The sequence below is a fragment of the Vulpes vulpes genome, chromosome 13 (assembly GCF_048418805.1).
Source record: "Vulpes vulpes isolate BD-2025 chromosome 13, VulVul3, whole genome shotgun sequence".
NCBI lineage: Eukaryota > Metazoa > Chordata > Mammalia > Carnivora > Canidae > Vulpes > Vulpes vulpes.
The window spans coordinates 62987804-63007269 of NC_132792.1; the positions used below are offsets into that span (position 1 = coordinate 62987804).

A 19466-nucleotide genomic window follows, 5' to 3' on the forward strand; every position below is an offset into this window, starting at 1 on the left:
TGCTTGCTGACCTTTCTTGAATAGTTCATAAGCCAACAAATTCATCTTGTCTAGAACAGAGCCCCCGTCTTCTTTTACAGATTTACTGCCACTGCTGCTATATTCTTTAATGACATCACCATCACTTTCTATCCAGTCCTCTGAGCCATGGGAGGCAATGAGGTCCAGTGAGAAGAGTCAGGTTTTACAGCTGACCAGACCTGGATTCAAATCCTAGTTCTCCTTTTGTGAGCAATTCATTTAACTTCTCTGACTTATTAAAACTGTCCCCAAATTTTTCTTAACCTCTTTTGAAAGATTATGGAGAAGATCAGTTATAAATAATTTTTTTTAAGATTTTATTTATTTATTCATAGAGATGCAGAGAGAGAGAGAGAGAGAGAGAGGCAGAGACACAGGCAGAGGGAGAAGCAGGCTCCATGCAGAGAGCCTGACGTGGGACTCGATCCCGGGACTCCAGGATCACGCCCTGGGCTGCAGGCGGCGCTAAACTGCTACACCACCGGGGCTGCCCCTGAAGATCAGTTATAATAGATCCTGATAGAGTAGGGACGTGGGAGGCTGGCCTGGGATTCATCTGGATTGCTCCTTTACCTCTATACCTCTGCTTTGTTAGCCTCTGTATCTAACTAATGAAAAAAATCTTCTGTTTTTATCTTTTAATTATTCCTGGAATACTTCTTCCTGTTTAGCCTATTGCCTTTATTTGCTTATACTATTGTAATAATCTATTTATTGATCTGATCACATCAATCCAATCCAATACTAACGAAAACTACCCAAAATGAAACCTGACCATTCACCAATGGTAGCTAACAATGACTGTTTATTAAATCAAAGGCACTATGTTGAGGACCTTACATGCTTGTATTATTTAATCTACTCAAGTATCTTGAGGCAGAAAATTAATGAGGAAGCTGAGGTTCAGGAATTGTATTGTTTATACACCCAGTATTATATCAAAGTTAAGAACACACGTCAAGGTTAAAATGTTAAGTATGAAAATTAGGGGGATACTAGTAATAATTACAGGAAACCCATAATGATATTATACTTCCCCTACCTCCCTCTATCCTTTCTCATTTTTACCTGCTCTTCTGCCTACAGCCCCATTCAATTTCTCCTCCACCAACCCCAACATTCTATTTCATTCTTTTTATTTCCCCATTATCTTAGCCAAGTCTATCTTTTAGAATATAAGCCTACTCTTTCCACTTCTGTCACTCTGTTTAGAGTGATCACTATAAAAAGGGCTCAGAAGCAAGGTTCTAAAACAGGACAAAGAAACCACGGACAAAGCAGGAAGCTTCCAACAGGATCTCATCTGCAGTTAATGCCTTACAGGACATTTCAAATCTAGACTCAGGTCTAGATTAAATCTCTGGATTTAAATCCCTGACACTTACTTACTAGAGCATGGTGACATGGAGAAAGTCACTTAACTTCTCTGAGCCTTAGTTTCCTTATCTATAAAATAGTGCTTATCTCAAAGAGTTGTAATGATTAATTGAAATAATGCCGATAAGATCATTACAAAGTGCCAGGCCCTCAATAAATTCTCAGGTTAGCACTTATGTACACACAAAATAAAATGACAACCTTTAATCTTCAACGTTCAAAGTTTTGCTTCTACACTGAGGAGGCATACGGCATTTCTGTCATATAGATGTAGGGTGTTGAATAATGATTCTATTAATGATCTTCCCCAAAATGATCTAGGTATGTCTTACTATCTTTCACATTTGCAGAATAGACATTAGTCTTTCTTCTAATTCCTTTATTCTATAGTTAAGTATACTATATGAAGGCTGAAAGATCCCTTTGTAAAGATGGAACACTATCTATCAAAATAATTTTTGGTGGGATCCCTGGGTGACTCAGCGGTTTGGTGCCTGCCTTCAGCCCAGGGCGTGATCCTGGAGTCCCGGGATCGAGTCCTGCGTCAGGCTCCCTGCGTGAGCCTGCGTCTCCCTCTGCCTGTGTCTCTGCCTCTCGCTCTGTGTCTCTCATGAACAAATAAATAAAATCTTAAAATAACAATAATAATTTTTGGAGACATTCACAGGCCATAGATCAAACAAGTTAGAAAGGTGTGAGGATTGAGAAACAGGAACAGGGGATGGTCTGCTGCTGCCTAAATCCTAGAATCACACTGCCTGAGTTCAATTCCTGGCTCTAATACTTACTAATGACCACATGCCTTGAGCAAGTTACCTAGCTTCTCTGTGCCTCAGTTTCTTTATTTTATATAACATTTTATAAAATATTTTATATAACATAGTTTATGTAAGTATACCTGATGCATGTTAGCTATTACTATAATTATTATGATGAGAGTAGCATTTTCCAAAGTGTATTTTAATATGCTTCTGATTCAGAGTTTTGAGGAATATTATTAACAGATTTGGTTCAAACAAATGGAACTGCATGCTAAGAAAATATTTTCAAAGAAATCTTGGCTTTGTTTAAGGTAGAACTCAAAGTCTTTAACATGCTGAAACACATTGTGAATCACCAAGAAACATATTGTTAATTGTCAATGGGATAGAACATGAAACATTTTCCAAACTGACTTCACCACTGAACTCTTTATTAGAGGATCATCTCATCTGATTATAGTTTGCACGTTTTAGAAAATGACAGGCTAGGTAATCTTTATGTGCAACTGTGTAGACAATAATTATCTAACTACCAATCATGTTTTATTCTAACGTTTCAGTATATTATCTTGCTATACTATCTGTGAAGTCTGTAGCTGCACACAAAGGTATTTTTATGAATCTTCCCACCTACACACCATAAGCTGCTTAAGAGCTTTGTTTACAAGTCTCTATATCTTTGTGCTTATTAATTAGCCAGCATCATGAATCTAAGAGCTGTAAATGCTGGCCTATCCTTCCAAAAACTGATAGGCAAACAAAAAGTGTGACTTTATTCTACTTTTTCTAAACATTATCAACAATTAGAAAACTGATCATAAAACTCATAAACTTACCTCCCCTCCATTAACAAAATCCAGAACAAAATAAAGCTTTTCAGTTGTTTGGAAAGAATAATGTAATCCAACCAAAAATGGATGTTTCACATTTTTCAAAAGCACATTACGTTCAGCCATAATATGTTTTTGCTGTAAAAAAAGGTAAAGGATCAGCTTGTATTATATACCAGAAAACAATTCTGTTAATTGAGAAAACGGAGTTAGGAGAAACAATGCTCTTTCACTTTACCTCTTTCCTGTTCAGAACTACTTTTTTCTGTAACACTTTGACAGCATAAAATTTTCCATCCAGTTTCCGTTTTGCAAGAAGAACCTGTTGTAAATATTGTGCATACTATTAAAAATCTCAATAGCTTGAAATTATTCACTTGCCAATAAATTCATACTTAAATTATGTACAAAGCAAGTCTACAATGGACCTAGATAATATATTTTATTTTTGAACACTGAAAATTACTGAATTTATTTCTGTTCCACTTCTCCTTAGGTATTTTAACAAGACCGTAACAAAAAAAGAATGTTAGTCACTTGAATAGGCAGGTACCATTCCTTCGTCATTTAATATGCTGATGTTTGAGATTTTTACTAAATTTAAGTCCCAAAATCTAGACTGCTCGAGATCAAGTGTGGTGTGTGTGTGTGTGTGTGTGCACGTCCGTGCGCACACACACCAGCCCTGAGTTCTCAAGAGTGTCCTTAGAAAATACTGAGGCTATCAACTTCTTGATACATAAAAAAAGGAGAAAGAAATGGTATCTATGTGATCAAAATGCATTTTTGTTTTAACACTTAGGTTTCTCTCGTAACTTTAAATTCAAAAGCATTCAGAGGAAGAAGCACCATGTATAGCTGAGTTTCTACAATGGGCTGGGCTGCATGCACTTTCAAGGATCTGAAGAAATTTAGAGGCTCTTGCCCCAGGAAAAAAGAAGACATACTGAGGATTTTGCAAATAATTTTAAGAGATTCAAGATGCCCAACAAGTTGTGTAGCTATTAAATAATACATTCCAAAGCTTTTTGGGATTATCTGACACAGCAACTAGTGATACTTCTGGGCCTTATACTCTTGTATGTATGTTCTCTTCCTCTGTAAAACTTAAAATATCAATCTAATCATGAGAAAAATATCAAATTCCAATTGAGGGACACCTTACAATATGTACATCTTACAATAGTACATCTAACTAGTACTTTTCAAAATCATCAAGGTCCTCAAAAACAAGGAAAGTCTGAGAAACCATCACAGCTAAGAGAAGCTAAAGGAGACATGACAACTAAATGTGATGTGGTATTGTGGATGAGATTCCAGAACAAAAAAAAGGACACTGGGTGAAAGGAAAGGAAATCTAAATAAACAATGGACCTTTCATCAATGTTGGCTCATTAACTGGAACAAATGTACCATGCTAATATAAGATATTAACAATAGGGACAGTGTATATGGAGTAGAGGATGGTTTTGGAATTCTGTGAACTTCCTTTCTTTCTTCTTTATTCAATTTTTTCTGTAAATCAAAATTGTTCTAGAAAATAAAACCTATAAAAAAAAAAAAGAAAAGAAAACCTATCAATTAAAAAAATGTTTGTTTTTAATCAAGATGGAGTCAAAACATCTGTAGGGTAAAAATGTCCCATGCTTCACTTTTGACATTTTCCTCATTTTCCATTCTTTTATTTGATACAATATTTTACTCTATTGAACATCTTTCCTTCTTATATTTTTCCTTTACTCAACACCTCCCACCTGCCTGACCTTTCCAGCTCTGTTTTTTGTTGGTTTATATTCCAGTACATGATGAGTAAATAATTCAAATGTGGCAATTAGGAGGTACCAATTTTCTTAAAGTAAGCATTTTTCCAATAGACTGATAGATTTGGAGAATAGACATATGGTTAAGAAATAAACAGGCAAAAGGAAAATGGAACCAAGATCCCTTAATGGAGAAGAGTTTAGAATAATTTTTAGATCACCATTATTTATGTTAGCCTATCATATATTTATTCTATTTTTCAAACACATTGTGGATTTGCTTTCATTTACTTTTCCTTTTTGTGTCTTCTGCTTTTGTTTTACTGTACTTTATTGGTTTCTAACCATTTTGTAAGGCTTTTAATTTTTATTAAACATAACACATATATAGAATCACCCACAAATCATAACAGTTTAGTAAATTACTGCAAAATGAACACACTATGTAACCACTATCCAGGTCAAAAAATAAAATATTATCATATAGTTGTGGGTTCATTTCTGGGTTTCTATTCTGTTCCATTGATCTATGTGTCTATTTTTTTAATTACCCAAGGAATACACAAAAATGAGTTCAAAGGGATACATGCAACCTGTTTATAGCAGCATTATCTATAACAGCCAAATATGGAAAAAGCCAAAATGTCCACCAAAAGATGAATGGATAAAGATGACATGATATATATAATAGAATATTACTCAGCCATAAAGAAGAATGAATTCTTGCCATTTGCAATGACATGATGGAGCTAGAGAATATTACGCTAAGTGAAATAAGTCAGAGAAAGACAAATACCATACAATTTTATCCATATGTGGAATTTAAGGAACAAAAGATCATAAGGGATAAACAAAACAAAACATCATAAGGGATAAAAAGAGAGAAGCAAATCAAGAAACAGACTCTTAACTACAGAGAACAAAGTGATGGTTATCATAGGGGAAGTGGGGGGGGATGGGTTAAATGGGTGATAGGGATTAAGAAGTGCACTTGTGATGAGCACTGGGTATTATATGTAAGTGTTGAAACACTAAATTGTACACCTGAAACTGATATTACACTGGATGTTAGCTAACTGAAATTTAAATAAAAATATTTTAAAAATTAAAAAAACCCAACATTATCAGAAGCCTGAAGTACCCCTTCCTGTCTCCCCTATTTCAGAAACTACTTATCCCTGTCACAAATTTGTAGTAACACAGGTTTTGTCTTTTTTAAAATTTAACATAATTAGAATCATATAAAGTCTCTGACTTCTTTCACTCTAAATAACGTAATATGCATTCATGTTGTAGCACGTAGCATAATTTTGTATTTTTATTGTGCAGAACAATGCATTACATAGTTTAAAAAATTTAATTCCAGAATAGTTAATATACAGTGTTATATTAGTTTCAGGTGTATAATATAGTAATTCAACAATTCTATACATTATCCAATACTCACTATGGTAAGTGTACTCTTTTTTAAAAAAAATTATTTTTTTAAAGACTTTTTTTTCTTTTTAATTCATGAGACACACACACACACACACAGAGAGAGAGAGAGAGAGAGAGAGGCAGAGACACAGGCAGAGGGAGAAGCAGGCTCCATGCATGGACTCCAATGTGGGAGTGGGACTTGATCCTGGGTCTCTAGGATCACGCCCCAGGCCGAAGGCAGCACTAAACCGCCAAGCCACCGGGACTGCCCCCCCCCTTTTTTAAACGATAAGTGTACTACTCTTAATCCTCTTCATCTAATTGTACTACTCTTAATCCTCTTCATCTAATTCTCCCATCTCCTTACCCACTTCCCCTCTGGTAACCATCAGTTTGTTCTCCATAGCTAAGAGTCTGTTTCTTGGGTTTGTCTTTTTTCCTTTTTTCATTTGTCTTGTTTCTTAAATTCACATATGAATGAAATCATACGGTATCTGTCTCTCTCTGACCAACCTATCTCACTTAGCATAATACTCTCTAGATCCACCCATTCTGTTGTAAATGGCAAGATATCCTTCTTTTTTATTAGCTTATAAACATAGTGGTGTGTGTAGCTTTCTCAATCAGTGATTTTGTATTCTTTGGGTAAATCCCTATAGCAGAATTACTGGATCATATAGTAGTTCTGCTTTTAATTTCTTGAGGAACTTCCATACTGTTTTCTATAGTGGCTGCATCACTGCATAAGGGTTCCTTCTTCTCCACATCCTTACATTAGCCATTCTAACAGTTATAAGGTGATCTGTCAATGTGGTTTCGATTTGCATTTATTTCCCTGATGATGAGTGATGTTAAGCATCTTTTCATGTGTCTGTTGGCCATCTGTATATGTCTTCTTTGGAGAAATGTTTGTTCATGTCTTCTGCCCATTTTTTATTTGGATGACTTGGTGTTTGGTGTTGAGTTGTAGAAGTTCTTTATCTATTTTGGATACTAACCCTGTATCAAATATGTCATTTGCAAAAATTCTCTCCCATTTAGTAGGTTGTATTTTTGTTTTGTTGATTAGTTCCTTTGCTGTGCAAAGACTTTTTATTTTGATGTAGATTCAAAAGTTTCTTTTTGTTTTTATTTCCATTACCTCAAGAGACACATCTAGAAAAATGCTGTTCTGGCTGATGTCAGAAATTACTGCGTATATGCTCTTCTAGGAGGTTTTAAGTCTCCCATTAAGTCTTAATCCATTTTAAATTTATTTTTTGTATGGTGTAAGAATGTGGTCCAGTTTCATTCTTTTGCATGTAGCTGTCCAGTATTCCCAACACCATTTGTTGAGGAGACGTTGTCCCATTGCATATTCTTGCCTCCTTTGTTGAAGATTAATTGACCATATAATTGTTGGGTTTATTTCTGGGCTTTCTATTCTGTTCCATTGATTTATGTGTCATCTTTTTGCCACTACCACACTGTTTTGATGACTACAGCTATGTAGTATATCTTGACATATGGATTGTGATACCTTCAGTTTTTTCTTTTTCAAGACTGCTTTTGCTATTGAGGGTCTTTTGTGGTTCCATACAAGTTTTAAGATTATTTCCTCTAGTTCTGTGAAAAACTGCATTATACAGTTTAATCCATTCCTTAATTGACAGACATTTAGATTGTTTATGAATTAGTGCATATGTGCACGTATTTCTGTTGGATATATATATGGGTAGAAGTAGAACCAATGTGTCACGCATGTAATTGCATATATTTAGCTTCAATAATTATCACCAGTTTTCAACAGCATAAATGAAACACACAGGAATAAATCTAATTAAAGATGTGTAAAAACTCTATATAGGACAATAAAACAGTACTGAGAAAAATTAAAGATGAACTAAATTTAAAAAAAAAATCCATGGTCACAGAAGACTCAATGATATGAAAGTAACAACTCTTTCCAAATTGATCTGCAGTTCAATGCAATCCCAATCAAAATCCAGCCGAGGGACACCTGGGTGGCTCAGTGGTTGAGCATCTGCCTTCGGCACAGGGCAGAAGGGGTCTTGGAATTGAGTCCCGTATGGAGCTCCCTCTGGGGAGCCTGCTTCTCCCTCTGCCTATGTATCTACCTCTCTCTGTGTGTCTCATGAATAAATAAAATCTTAAAGAAAAATCCAGCTGAATTTTTTGGAAATTAGCATGCTAATTCTAAAACTTAAAAAGATATGCAAAGGGCTAAGACTCTTGAAGAACAAAGAGGGAGGACTTGTTTTGTTGATATATCAAGCTATTTTGCAGTCCAGTAGAACAATGGAACAAAATGTACAATCTCGAAACAGAAATATAAAACATAAAATCTAGAAGCAGATCCATGCATATATGGACAATGGATAAATGATGCAGGTCACCCTATAGATCAGTGGGAAAAGATCTGTCTTTTCAATGAATTGTGTGGGATCAGTTGGATATCAAGAGGAGAAAAAATGAACTGTGACACCCTGCAACTTCATAGTATATCCAGGAACCAATTTCTGGTAGACTCTAGATCTAAACATGAAATTTCCAAAAGATAATACTTTTTTTTTTTTTAAGATTTTATTCATGAGAGACACACACACCCACAGAGAGAGAGGCAGAGACATAGGTAGAGGGACAAGCAGGCTTCCTCCAGGGAGCCTGATGTGGGACTCGATCCCAGGACCCTGGGATCATGACCTGAATCAAAGGCAGACGCTCAACTACTGAGGCACCCAGGTGCCCCCCCATAATACTTTTTGTTTTTAATGACAGATTATCTCTAACATCCCAACAAACTGAGCATTTTGAGTGCAGTATCCCTCTCTAACCTTCTGTTGTTGTACTAGTACAATGTCCAGCATGTAATGGGTGGCCAATATATGTGTGCTGAATTAACACACGTGGATTTAAATGTATGGTCACAGTTTCTGGTATCCAGGGAACTCAGAAAACAAACTAGAGATACCCAAAGCTAGGAATGCAGCAAACTATAATTAAACACATGCATATTTATTTTCACTACAGATTGAAGTGTAATGCAAAAAATCACTTAAATCTATCTGATGATTCTGGTAACTCCATCTATGATGCTTTTGGCCTTAAAGCAGATTCTCCTTCCCTGGTGTGGCCACATGATCAAATTATAGGATTCATCTGATACTCACTGTATGAGGAACAGCAGGGTTTTCACATATCCCTTTCTTTCCCCAACTGTTATTTTCAGAGCTGCTCATTTTTGTTTTTCCAGCTTCAGCTTAAACAGCACCTCTTTAAAGAAGCCATCCTTGGACACCCATCTGAAGAGGAATTTCACTGCCACTTGCCTACTGTCCTCCATCACTTCACGCTATTCTTTATTTATATCACAATCCCCATTACTGCTTTTAATTATTTAATTGACTGCATATTTTTTATTATATATTTTTTATTGGAGTCGGATTTGCCAACATATAACACCCAGTGCTCATCCCGTCAAGTGCTGACTGCATTTTTTAAAAGATTTTAATTTATTTATTCATGAAAGACACAGAGAAAGAGAGGGAGAGGCGGAGACATAGGCAGAGGGAGAAGCAGGCTCCTTGCAGGGAGCCGGATGTGGGACTCAATCCTAGGACTCCAGGATCATGCCCTGCGCCAAAGGCAGGTGCTCAACCACTGAGCCACCCAGGCATCCCTGACTGCATTGTTATTTTTTTTTTTAAGATTTTATTTTTATTTATTCATGAGAGACAGAGACAGAGAGAGAGGCAGAGACACAGGCAGAGGGAGAAACAGGCTCCCTGCAGGAAGCTCGACGCGGGACCCAATCCCGGGTCTCCAGGATCAGGCTCTGTGCTGAAGGCGGCGCTAAACCACTGAGCCACCCGGGCTATCCTTGACTACATATTTTTAATTGGCTATTATTTCTACTAGGTTACAAGCACCACAAAGGTAGTAACTATGTCATTTTAAACATTTTTTAAATTTTATTTTTAAGATTTATTTGTTCATGAGAGACAGAGAGAGAGAGAGAGGGAGACAAAGAGGGAAAGAGAGAGGGAGAGAAGCAGAGACATAGGCAGAGGGAGAAGCAGCCCCCCACATGGAGCCTAATGCAGGACCCGATCCCGGATCCCGGGATCATGCCCTGAGCTGAAGGCAGATGCTCAACCACTGAGCCATCCAGGTGTTCCAGTAACTATATCATTTTTGTTCAATATTCTCTAACTAACCAGAACCCAGTATGCTGCTTGGCACATCGGAGAGGCTCAAGAAATACTTGAACAAATGAATTTTATGTTAAAATTGGAGTAGATGCCTTATCTCCCTACGTATTTCAAAGTTAGAGAAAAGCATTGTAACTCCATACCCTGCATACCAACAAGTCCTGAAGCCTGGAATACATAAGGCATGCATTTCTTAGGTACTTATTTACTGAATGGCAAATTAAAAACACTCTTACCTTGCCAAAGCTGCCTTTTCCAATAACTTTCAGGAAATCAAAGTCTGTTGGTTTAGCACTGAAATAAATGGACAATGACAAGATTTAGCTTCCTAGAAATTGGAAAGATGCCAACTTTTAAACATTACTTAGCACCTACTCTTTACTAAGTAAATGCTGAGCACAAGGCATTTCAGCATGATGACTCCAGCTTCCACACTGGTAGTAACTCATTCTGAATATAAAATAGATTAATAATGAATAGTAGTAACATCTACTTTCTGATAAGACATTTTATAACTTTATTTAAGTCTTGTTAAGTTCTGCTTAAGAGGGATTTTAATAATAGTCTCTTTGGGAAAAAGGATGTATCTATGCCTGTATATTATTTTGAACTCAAAATAGTTTCTATTTAAATCAATTTTATTAACCATAAACTCACCAATGTTGTTAATGAGGACACTGAATAATTATATAAATTAGTAATATATTTCAAGGACTGCCTCGTCTGGCAATTCTTCTGACATGTATACGTCACTTACTGTACATTACAGATAAAAGACCTCTCCGCTTATTCTCATACATGGTAATGCAGAAAATCCAGTAGAGAAACCAGAGGGAACACTAGTTTTGTCCTTTTATTTATATTAACCTGTCAGGTAAAAACGACATTGGCTATAGGTAGGCAAAAGCACATTGCAGCAGAAAGCAGAGCCTAAACAGACAGAAGAGCTGTTTCCTTCAACACAGACTGAATCCTAACTTGGACTAGGAAGAGGAGAACGACTCCATTTAGATTTTAAATTTCCTTTAATTTTTAAAAAAGGATTGATTATTTATTTATTTGAGAAAGAGAGAGAGAGAGAGAGAGTGCAAATGTGCACACACGAGAGTATGCAATAAGAGGGAGGGAGAAGCAGAGAGAGAGGGAGAAGCAAGACTCCCTGTTGAGCTGGAAGCCGATGTGGGGCTTGATCCCAGAACTCTGAGATCACAACCTGAGCTGAAGGCAGATGCTCAACTAGACTGAGCCACCCAGGTGCCCCTAGACTTTAAATCTACTTTAATTCATTATCAAAATAAAGTCAATTCAAACATGAGAGTAACACAAGGTCTAGGTTAAATAATAACAGGTAAAGATTAGGGAGATAAATACTTAACTAAGCTCAGGTGTTTTTCTTCTTCAAGAATCTGCTCTTTGGACTAGTTATTTTGCTCCTGAATGATATGCTGAGACACTTAAATATTTTTTTTAAATAAATGTAACAGCAAAAAATCTTGCAAATTCCTCAAACATAGTAAATAGGCTAACTGAGGCAATACCCAAGGTCCCACTGTTAACTGTCAGTGATGAACTCTAAGTGAAAGCAAGTTTCTGTTTCTGTGCTGCCTGACCAACTTAGTGTATGACAACAGAAAAACATGCTCAAGATCAAACCTTCCCTTTCAGCTACCACCCCATTTCTGTGCTTTCCTTTGCAACAGAACTCCTCAAGTAAGAGATTTAATTCTTTATCTATTCCTGCTGTCCTCTCCTCTAGGTCTCTCTTGAACTCTTTCTTATCAGGGTCTGTACCCACCACACCACTGAAATGGCTCACAAAGGTCAAATCCGGTGGTCAATTCTCAACAATTATCTGCTTTACCAGCAACATTAATGGAGTTAATTACTCCTCCCTTGACACACTTTCCTTCAACTGATTTTGTGACATTGCATTCCCAGTTTTTCTACCTTACTGCAATGTTGTAGTCTCCCAGCACCCAATCCCTGAGCCTTTTCAACTGCCTACTCACTAAGTGGACCAAAGGAGTGAGGAAAACATAATGTCCTGGGATAAAAGACAGACTACTTCAGAATGAGTCCAATGAACCTGAAAAAGAATAATTATACATAAGGACGGCAACACTATACTTTTTCTCCACGGCAGATACCACTAATCTGTCAGGGCAACTCCTCAAACTGAGTCAAGAAGTGGCCTTGGAATCCTTTGTATTTGTAGTCTAGGCATTCACTTCTAATGAACTGCGGGAGTTGACACTCAAGATGGAGTCTATATTTGCCATTTCTGCTGCTCCTCAAACTGTCTTCCCTGTGCTCAAATATGGGACTGTGGGAGGAACTGGTCAGAGCAAGTTTAACAGCCTGTAAGATGCTAAGCATGTCCATCACAACTCCTCTGGAACGAGCTGGCTGACACTAAGGGTTTCACCAATAACACTGAGCACCAGAGAGTATATCCGTTAGGGCTGCATGGATACTTTTGTCAGAGTACCTCTCAGGACTTAAGATCTCCCGAGAAATATGGTCTCCTGGTTACACACACACACACACACACACACACACACACACCATAAAAATAACAATGGCAGAACAGTAAAACCCAATTAATAAATTATGGATTTAAAAACTCCTCAGAGCTCTATTACAATAAATGCAAAGCTAGAGCAGTAAAATACGCAAGCATGTGATAGTACTATATTCAGTGTAACTGTGGTTCTTATATTTTATAGGATTCTAGTTAGACCAGTGTAATTAAGCTGGTGTATATTTGCATAGTCACAAAAAAGGTCTTCCTAGAATTCAATTAGAGGATGTCTGAAACAAACTTACTGAGGATTTCCAGATGGTCCCAGGTTGATGTTCTGTGAGGTAGAGTGTAGCTATTGGGATGGGGGAAAAAAAACAGTAACACTTTTATTGGAGCTTCAAAGGTTAACAGTCAATGAATGTTTCTGAAAATAAAATATACATAATTCTACCACAGATATTGGATGTATTTTCATATTAAAGAAACCTGAAGTCCTAATTCTTAATAAATGCAGAAAGTTATTGGAAACATACAATCAATATAAACATACTCATTTTTATGATAAATTTCAAGAGCAGTTTTAAGGAAAAAATATGGCAGAAATGAAGTTCAAAGTTGTCAAATGAATGAAGTAAACTGGGGAAAGGTCCTTGGACAAGTGGGTGTAGAAACCACAATTTATGAAGGATCATTTCTACATTTAAAAAGCTGGCTGTCTTTTTTTCAAAATTTTCAAATAATTGCTTATTAATTTTATGATATGCAAATGATACTATGATGATGAAGACTGCAAATGCTTGACTGAATTATAGGAGACAGACTTATTTCTAAATCAAATATATGTAGACAAGAGAGCTTTTCTAATTCTACCACTGTAGGTAAATAAAAATTTTATTTTGTTTTGTTTTATTTTAAAGATTTTTTATCTGACAGAGAAAGAGAGAGAGAACACAAGCAGGGAGAGCGGGAGGGGGAGAAGCATGCTTCCCGCTGAATAGGGAACCCAACGTGGGGCTCAATCCCAGGACCCTGGGATCATGACTTGAGCCAAAGGCAGACACTTAATTGAGTGAGCCACCCAGGTGCCCCAAATAAAAATTTTAGATAGCCTTTTCTCTTTACAATAATTAATATGGTAAATTTGATCCCTAATACTAATTTAGAAGCAAATCTTTACTTACCTACTATGCCAAAAAGCAATTTAACCTAAAATAGATTCTAGCTCACTAATTAGCTAGAAATTTAACCCCAAGTCCCATAAGATTAATCTAGTGATCTTATTAATGTGAGCACTTTTTGCAAAGCCAAGTGTAAGTGAATTGCTTCACATAAATTCCCTTTGAAATTCTTTATGCATACAGAGAATTAAAAGTTATAGATATCCCAAATATGCAAATACTTTTACTACAGCTCTATATAATTACATTTCATATAAGTTATAGATATAAAATAAGCTTTAAAGAATTTTTCTCTTTAGGTTAATCAGAACCAAAAAATTTTATCTAAGCAATTTCTTCTTAGAGACATATATCATATATATTTCCATTTAAATTCATTTGAAACTTATAGACAACCTCTAGAATACAAACTACTTTTAAAAATAAAGGGCAAAAATTCCTAAGTATAATAATACATTTCTTATAAATAACAATATTGGCACCAGCTTCTTACCTACAAATTTATTTCCTACCAATCAATATCTTTACACAAAAAACTTTCAAGTAATACATTTTCAGTCCCCAGAAGACAGAAATAGAGAGAACCATACAATCTAGCACAAGACAAAAAAAATATGTTAAAAATCTGGTTCATGAAATTAGATTTATCTTGTTGTGCCATAATTTTAACATGGAATAATCTTTTCTGTTTATATATTATAGTGTTCCAGAGAATCTGATAAAATAAGCAAACTAAGTTACAATTCTGATACGTTTATCTTTTAATGAATGTGTAGAAAACTTACGGATTACTTTTTCTCGTTTTTTAAAGATTTATTTCAGAGAGAGAGGGAAGGGACGAGAGAGCAGAGGCAGGGGCAGAGGGACAGAATCTTCAAGCAGACTCTCCACTGAGTGAGGAGCCCCATGCAGGGCAATCCCACGACTTGAGATCATGACCTGAGCCAAAACTAAGAGCCAGTTGTTCAACTGACTAAGCCACCTAGGCCCCTCAAAACTGGATCACTTTTCCATGCAACTAACTAACTTTCTTATATAAATGAAGGAAGAGGATTCAGTAAGCATGGATTTAACAATAGGACAACTTGTGCCCTAAATCACACCATTATGTAGGAAGATTTCAATACATGCAATGATTTTCCTAATAAAGCACATTTCTGAAATGATAATGGAAATTACTGGGAGATATAATTAGATAATCTTTTACTCTATTTTTAAAAATTACATCTAAATAGTAAACTGAGGGCGAGATATAATTTATTAACAGTGAACACTAACCAAAAGCATAAGTTTCCTGATTTATTTTGGCTGCTTTCTCTCTCTAAAAAAGTTGAAACATCTAGATGCCCTCAAAGGTATTTTCTGGCTATTAATTTAGTTATCCACTTAGAAGTCCTTAATAAATAGCTACAGCAGGGTGCCTGGGTGGCTTAGTCGGTTAAGTGTCAGGTCATGATCTCATAGGTCTTTTTTTTTTTTTTTTAAGATTTATTTATGATAGACATAGAGAGAGAGAGAGAGGCAGAGACACAGGAGGAGGGGGAAGCAGGCTCCATGCCGCGAGCCTGACATGGGACTCGATCCCAGGACTCCAGGATCGCGCCCTGGGCCAAAGGCAGGCGCTAAATCGCTGAGCCACCCAGGGATCCCCATGATCTCATAGGTCTTGAGATGGAGCCATTGGTTGGGCTCTGCACTCAGCGGGGATTCTCTCCCTCTGCCTCTCTCTCACATGCACTCTCTCTAAATAAATCTTAAAATAAAATAAAAAAATAGCTATAGCTGTAAGGCAAAACATAGTTCTTTCTCTTTTCTGAAGAGATTCTTTTCATCCATATCTTAAAACTGCAAAAGGTCCTAGTCCAAGTTTCAGATTTTATGGACGAAAAAAGAGACAGGAAATAAAATTCAGATCTAAGGCCAAAATCAGCAGAGAACAGGAACCAGAATTCGGGAAGTTCTCATTAGTCTGGTTCTTTCTTCAAAACCAGCTGTCTCCTATGGCAAGGCAAGGTATTTTTCAAATGACCTAAACCTATATACTCTCAATATGATTAGCAAGCAAAATATGGAAAATCAGGGTTACATACATTTTATTCTTTAACATATTTTTAAATAATTTCATCTTTTTCAATGAAAAATATATTCTCATAGTTGGAAAACATGGAAAGTACCAAGAAGAAAATGCTTTTAAAAAATCTGTAACCTTATTAACAGATGATTTTGCAAATATTACAGTAATTTCATATAGTCTTTGTGTAACTTTAAAAAACTGGTATCATACTGTGAAAATATGCATAAAAATTTTATACACTAATTTCAGGTAACAGTATGTCAAAACTTAAAATATTAATATCTCAGAATACACAATATATGGGGACAAACACTATTTGATTGATGAATATTTAAACTGATTAAACTGTACTAAAATGAGTATTTTTTTTCCCCCCCTGTGTGAAGAATTATTTCATTTGCATCAACTCCTAAATGACTTGAATATTTTCATGTTTGGTACACATTGCCAAATTGCTTTCCAAAAGAGTTGCATAAAATTACAGCAATGCCAGGAAAACCCAAGGGTGCCTACTGTGCTTTAACCCTTATCAGTCCTAAAGTATTTTATCAACTTAAATTTTTGTTAATTTGTCAGAAAAAAAATCTCTTTTGTACAAATTTCACTTGCTATTGGCATTGAGGTTGAACATTCTCCCATCTGTTCACTAACAGTATTTCTTCATGCTCCTTTTCTTTTAACCTACTGGGGTCTTAAATATTCTTTTTTTCAAAAATCCATTTGTGTGATATTTTTACACAAATGTTTTTCCTTTTTATGCCTTATTTATTACGAATTCTGTCCCAGTTTGTTTCTCTTTTGACATGACACACAGATATAAAATTAAAATATTCTTTTATGGATCATGTCACAAATGGAAAAGATATATCAGTTCTCTGAAAACCCTCTTATGATATCAGAGAAGGAAAATTACTACTTTATAGTAGCTGCAAAAAAGGAATAGGACTATTCTCCAAATAAAGATTTTAGCTGTGGGACGTAATATTCTGATTCATATTATCTTTCAAATCACAAAAACAGAACCATGACAAAATAAGACATTATAAAGACAAAAATACACTTCAACCCAACTCCTCTGATTTTCATGTATATATTAACCAAACACTTATATCTAGTTTTCATCACTTTTTAATTATAAAGGTGTTACCCATGTTTATTTACATTTTTCATTATAATTTTAATCACTAAATAATAATTCTCTGGGTTAAGTTATTGCAATTTATCTTTCTCACATCAATTTCTAAAGTAAATGATAAAAACATCTTTATAATAAGCCACAGCTTATTATATTTATTTATGTGTTATTACAATTGATTTAAAAAAATAAGAATATCCTATTCTTGATTTGGAACACATACTGATTATGTGTGTATACCTATAGGAATAAAACAGTTGATGCCAACTGGCACATGTGTATTGACTGTTCTGCACCAAAAAACCTGGCTATGTAGAGGAAGAAGTATTAAATTAACATTCTGGTTGAAAAGGCCTTTCCTGCTGGCCAAAATTCAAAATAATAGTTTAAGTATGTTAATGATTATGAAGATACATACTGACAAAAAATTAAGATGCAAAGCGAAGAGAGTAGAATATATAATTATATATGGTGTACAATTAAAATCAGGTAACTTAAAAATCCTTATATATTAAGAGAAGAATAGAAAGAAAATTACTAAAATGTTAAAAATTACTGGTCTAATTAGTGATAAGGAATATATCAATTTTCAAAACTTTCTACTAACTAAACTTTCTACTACTCTTCCTACTAAATACTAACATAACTTACTTTTTATCATAAAAGTACTCATTTATAAATTTTGAAAGAAACAGTAATTAGTAAGAGGTGTACACATTTGTCTTTATGTATTTTAGAGAGTAGAAAATTTATAATGGATGAAATTATATCATTTTAAGTAAATGTTGCCGTAAAGTTGCCAGTAATTTCATCTTTGGGGAATAGGAGTTTTTCTGTTAAAAAATACAATCCCTCCTACTACCTTCTGAGTACTTCTTTCATCCTCATCTTCAGATGGATCTGACTGATGTTTTGGACTGTCCATTTGAAGAAATGCTCTGACGTCTGGACTAAAAACAAAAATTAACTTTATTATGACTTTGAAAGCATTTCTATAGCTTTTCTCCATTTTAAAATGAAAATAACCATAGTAGCATTAACAGCATGAAAGCCAATACAATCCATCAATATTTTTATAAAAGGAACAAGCTCATTAGCTTTTTAAAAATAGGGAATCCAACAGACAAATGGTCAAAGATACAAACAAGGCAGTTCATAAAGAAAAACCCTAGGAAGATGTCTAGCTTAACTAATAATCAAATACAAATTAAAACACCAATGAGATACCACTTTATGTTCATTAACCAGAAAAATCAGAAAGGTAATACCAGAAGTTGGTTAGGAATATAGGAGAAGACACACCCTCATCCATTGCTAGTAAGAATGTAAAATGAGGTAACTTTTCTGAAAAGGAATTTGGCAATATTTGGTGAAACTGTGTATGTGTCTTTCCTATTCTAAAAATTCCAGTCCTACGAATTCCAGTTCTACGAATAAACTACAAAAAATTATCTGCAGGGTTCAGTGAAAGACCCATAACTAAGACATTCATTCCAACTTTCTCTATAGTACTGAATTAGAAGCAAAATAGGCATCTACCACTAGAGAAATTAGTAAGAAAACTACAGTTGATGCCCATAAAAAATTCCACTCAAGAGTCAAAAACAAGGGACGCCTAGGTGGCTCAGCGGTTTAGCACCTGCCTTCAGCCCAGGGCATGATCCTGGAGTCCCGGGATTGGGTCCCACATCAGGCTCCCTGCGTGGAACCTGTTTCTCCCTCTGCCTATGTCTCGCCTGTCTCTCATGAATAAATAAATAAAATCTTAAAAAAAAAAGAACCAGAAACAAAACACTGTATAGCACAGTATCATTTTTGTATATTTATTAAATACTCACAGATGTGAAGCAACACCCAAAATACAAATTCCAAGGATATATAACAAATATAATATAACAAATATATTAAAAGGAGTATTAACAGGAGGGATGAAGAGGAGGGATGATCTTCATACACATATGAAGATGATCAAAGACGAAGTGGAAAAAAAATGGGACTAAACTACAAGAGGAGACTTAATGCACGAATGCACTGACAGGATGGCATTAATGATGATGCTGAGGAATGATTTAATCTCTGTGTTTGAGGTACCTCTTCCTCAGATTGTTCTTAATAACTAAGTAAAATATACATTCATTGTAAAAATTTCAGAAAGATGAAAAATATTTTTTAA

At 35.3% G+C, this 19466-nt stretch overlaps 1 protein-coding gene across 5 annotated transcripts in view; it reads right to left on the bottom strand.

The window, feature by feature from the left end:
• The window catches only part of SGK3 (serum/glucocorticoid regulated kinase family member 3), a 171929-nt gene that overhangs the window by 18330 nt on the left and 134133 nt on the right, over positions 1-19466 (bottom strand). For all 5 annotated transcript variants that reach the window (XM_026012168.2, XM_026012161.2, XM_072734619.1 and 2 more), the window contains 5 exons: positions 18156-18243; positions 13209-13258; positions 10619-10676; positions 3228-3311; positions 2996-3127 (listed from right to left, as the gene is read on the bottom strand). In XM_026012168.2, coding sequence (XP_025867953.1) covers positions 2996-3127; positions 3228-3311; positions 10619-10676; positions 13209-13258; positions 18156-18243 — 412 coding nt within the window. The remainder of the gene's footprint in view (positions 1-2995; positions 3128-3227; positions 3312-10618; positions 10677-13208; positions 13259-18155; positions 18244-19466) is intronic.